The following is a 3,949-nucleotide window of genomic DNA, read 5'->3' as shown; positions in this document are numbered from 1 at the left end:
GTATCTTGGACACCCCCATTGGCCACCTCCCCTTGCCTAGAAATAAAACTTTTCAGCAAGAAGCAAAGGGGTGTGTTTTTTAAACATTTGATTTAGTAGAAACCAAACTCTGTCCATGTCCCCTCCTGGTGCCTGTTTCATCGCTCTTCTATCCTTTGCTCAGTACAACGTCTGCGCTGACCCCGCTGAGCCCTGACGTGAAGGAGGCGATATTGTGACTGCAACTCTTCCAAGCATGGAGTTCCTCCGAATTCTCTTCCTGGTGCTGAGTGGCATGGCCTTCCTTGCCGGGGTGCCACTGAACGGCTACATCCTCTTTTTAGCTGGCTGCCATGTGGAGAAGACGGCCAGTGCCTTGTGGTTCTGGAGCCGGGCTGTGGCCGATTTCATCTTCATCATCTTCCTGCCCCTCAGATTCACCTCCATCTTCATCCTGGACTTAAGCTGGGCAAAGACGCTGAGCAGCGCCGTCACCTCCTTCCACATGTTCTCCAGCGCCTTCTTCCTCACCACCCTCAGTGTCGATCGCTGCATCCTTGTGGCATGCCCTGAGTGGACCTGGAACCATCGCATGCCCCTGCTGGCTTTCGGGATGTTTCTGGGCATGTGGGCCCTGTCTGCTGGTTTCAGCTCACGGTACGGTGATCTCTGGGAATACCTCCTCTCACCTGCCAGCACCAGCATGAATTTTCATCCAGATGAAGGCAGGGTGAAGGCCGCCATTATGATCCAGTTCCTGGTTGGGTTTCTGATCCCACTAGCCTTGATATTAATCCCAACCTGCTACATCGTTCTAGCTGCCAAGCTGAGAAGGAACAGGCTGATCCAGTCCACCAAGCCACTCAAGATCCTTCTTGGTTTGATCCCGACCTTTTTCCTCTGCTGGCTGCCATATCACGTCTTGTTCTTCCTGCAGATCTCAGCTACGTACCCTCGGCCTCTTCTGAACATAGGAAGCACTTTTGCTTGTGTCCTGACATATTTCAGCAGCTGTCTCAACCCCATATTCTACATCACCATGGAGGAAGAATTTCTGAGGTACTGGGAATTTGCATGTAACCCCCAAACCATGGACAACTCAGGGTCAGAGCTGGCTGAATAGGGGAATGGGTGGAATTGTCAAGATTTGCATGGAGAAAGAATTCCATTAGCTGGGACATGTAACTTCATCTTGATGCCCAAATTGTGATTTTTTTGTCCTTATTCAGGAAAGAGCCACGAGAATGATTACAGGGTTCAAAAACCTGCCTTAGAGTGAGAGACACCAGGAGCGCAGTGTATTTAGCTTAACAAAGAGATGGTGAAGGGGTGACCTGATCATAGTCTGTAAGTACCTACGTTGGGAACAAATATTTAATAATGGGCTCTTCAATCTAGGAGAGGAAGGTCTGACAAAGTTCCTCCTCTGCCTTGGTGGGTCCTGCGCTTTTTGGTGGATTTGCTCCTCAGAGGTTCACGGCAGCCCTCAGTTTGGCCACTTCTGCTAGAGGCTCAAACCTGCCGTTCACTCAGCTAACCTCATCACTGTCCAGCCTGGGGGAAATGGAGAACAATCTCTGCAGTCTCTGTGTCCCACCTAGTGGGTCAGGGACAGGCCAGATCCCTTTCCTAGACCTTCCCTTCTGGTATTGCTCACAGAGTAGGTCAACGTCTGCTGTGTCTGACCAGAAGTTGGGGCGATGGGGGGAACCCGGGCCCACTCTCTACACCAGGTTGCAGCCCAGGGCCCTGTGGATAGCAGCTGTCTACAATGTTCCCTGTATCAGCTGCGTGACAGCTACAACTCCCTGGGCTACTTCCCCATGGCCCCTTCCCAGCACCGTCTTTATCCTCACTGCAGGATCTTCTGCCTGAAGCCTGATCACGTTTGTACTTCAGCAGCTTCTCACTCTCTGCTCCTTGCGCACCCTCCACTAAGTGATGGGAGGTCCTTTTTAAACCAGGTGTCCTGATTAGCATGCCTGCCATAATTGATTCTAGTATGTTCTTAATTGGCTCCAGGTGTCTTAATTAGCCTGCCTGTCTTAATTGGTTCTAGCAGGTTCCTGACTGCTCTAGTGCAGCCCCTGCTCTGGTCACTCAGGGAACAGAAAACTGTTCATCCAGTGACCAGTATATTTGCCCTCTACCAGACTCCTGTACCCCACTGGTCTGGGTCTGTCACAAAGGTGTCTAACATGATCCAGTGAACAGAAGTTGAACTTAGACAAATTCAGACTGACCATTGGAGCAATTTCCCCAGGGTTGTGGTGGACCCTCCATCACTGGCAATTTTAAATCAAGCTGGGAAGATTTTCTAAAAGCTCTGCTCTAGGAATTATTTGGGGGCAGTTCTCTAGCCCGTGTGACCTGGGAGGTCTGACAAGATGATCACACTGGTCCCTTCCAGCTTTGGAATCTATCATTTTAATTCAATATATTAGTCTTGGTTTTGTTCATTTTTAGATTATATTGACGCATTTGTTTCTTTATGGTCTGTCCTTTTCTCCATGTCATTATTCTTCTCATCATAGAATATCAGGGTTGGAAGGGACTCAGGAGGTATCTAGTCCAACCCCCTGCTCAGAACAGGACCAATCCCCAGACAAATTTTCAACCCAGAATCCTAAATGGCCCCTTCAAAGATTGAACTCACAATCCTGGGTTTAGCAGACCAATGCTCAAACCACTGAGCAATCCCTCCCCCCAAAAAGACATGACCATGTCATGTTTGCTCTCAGTGCGTCTTCAGCTCTTCTTCTTTCCTGTGTTTGTTGAAGATCAAGGGGTCTCTTAAACAAAAGGGTCTAAGTTATATTTTTAAAAATGTTTAGGCCCGTAGGAACCTAGCTGAGAGTCAATGAGACATAACGTAAGCTCATAAGAATGGCCATATTGAGTCAGACCAAAGTTCCATCTAGCCCAGTATCCTGTCTTCCGACAGTGGCCTTTGCCAGGTGCCCCAGAGGGAATGAACAGAGCAGGGAATCATCAAGTGATCCATCCCCTGTTGCCCATTCCCAGCTTCTGTCAAACAGAGGCTAGGGACACCATTCCTGCCCATCTTGGCTAATAGCCATTGATGGACCTATCCTCCATGAATTTATCCAGTTCCTTTTTGAACCCTGTTAAAGTCTTGGCCTTCACAACATCCTCTGGCAAGGAGTTCCACAGGCTGACTGTACGTTGCATGAAGAAATACTTCCATTTGTTTCTTTTACACCAGCTGCCTATTAATTTCATTGGGTGACCCTTCTAGTGTTATGAGAAGCATAAATAACACTTCCCTATTTACTTTCTCCACACCAGTCAGGATTTTATAGACCTCAATCACATTCACCCTTAGTCGTCTCTTTTCCAAGCTTAGAAGTCCCAGTCTTATTAATCTCTCCTCATATGGAAGCTGTTCCATCCGCCTAATCATTTTTGTAGCCCTTTTCTGTACCTTTTCCAATTCCAATATATCTTTTTTGAGATGGGGCGACCACATCTGCACGCACTGTTCAAGATGTGGGTGTACCATGGATTTATATAGAGTCAATATGATATTTTCAGTCTTATTATCTATCCCTTTCTTAATGATTCCCAACATTCTGTTTGCTTTTTTACTGGCCGCTGCACATTGAGTGGATGTTTTCAAAGAACTATCAATAGTGACTCCAAGATCACTTTCTTGAGTGATCTTTTATAGAGAAAATTCCACCAATTTTCTGTGATGCTTATTATGTCAATCTTCTTATTTAATATGAGGCCCTCTAGTTCACCCATCTTATTATTTCGACTTCTAGAATAAGTATATAAGCACTTTAAAAATTGTCACTTTTTAGCTGTCTGCCATTACATGATGTAATTGAATTCATTTAGGCTTCTATGGGTGAGATTTTCAAAAGTACCTAAGTGAGTTAGGTGCTTAACACCTATTCACTCTCAATGGGAAGTTGGCACCCTTAGCCAACTTTAAAAATCTAGT

At 46.5% G+C, this 3,949-nt stretch overlaps 1 protein-coding gene across 1 annotated transcript; it reads left to right on the top strand.

The window, feature by feature from the left end:
* The first annotated feature begins 235 nt into the window (after positions 1–235).
* Positions 236–1,102, top strand: LOC128826892 (chemerin-like receptor 1). The gene has a single exon (XM_054010417.1). It carries the CDS (start codon positions 236–238, stop codon positions 1,100–1,102), a length of 867 nt encoding a protein of 288 aa, XP_053866392.1.
* The last annotated feature ends 2,847 nt before the right edge of the window (positions 1,103–3,949 follow it).

This window comes from Malaclemys terrapin, chromosome 21 (genome assembly GCF_027887155.1).
Source record: "Malaclemys terrapin pileata isolate rMalTer1 chromosome 21, rMalTer1.hap1, whole genome shotgun sequence".
In the NCBI taxonomy this organism is placed as follows: domain Eukaryota; kingdom Metazoa; phylum Chordata; order Testudines; family Emydidae; genus Malaclemys; species Malaclemys terrapin.
The sequence above is the reverse complement of the archived record's forward strand: the minus strand, read 5'-3'. Positions and strand labels throughout refer to the sequence as shown.

What these genes read in the sequence shown, in the direction of transcription:
- LOC128826892 (XM_054010417.1), top strand. Translation starts at nt 236, where the DNA reads ATGGAGTTCCTCCGAATTCTCTTCCTGGTGCTGAGTGGCATGGCCTTC.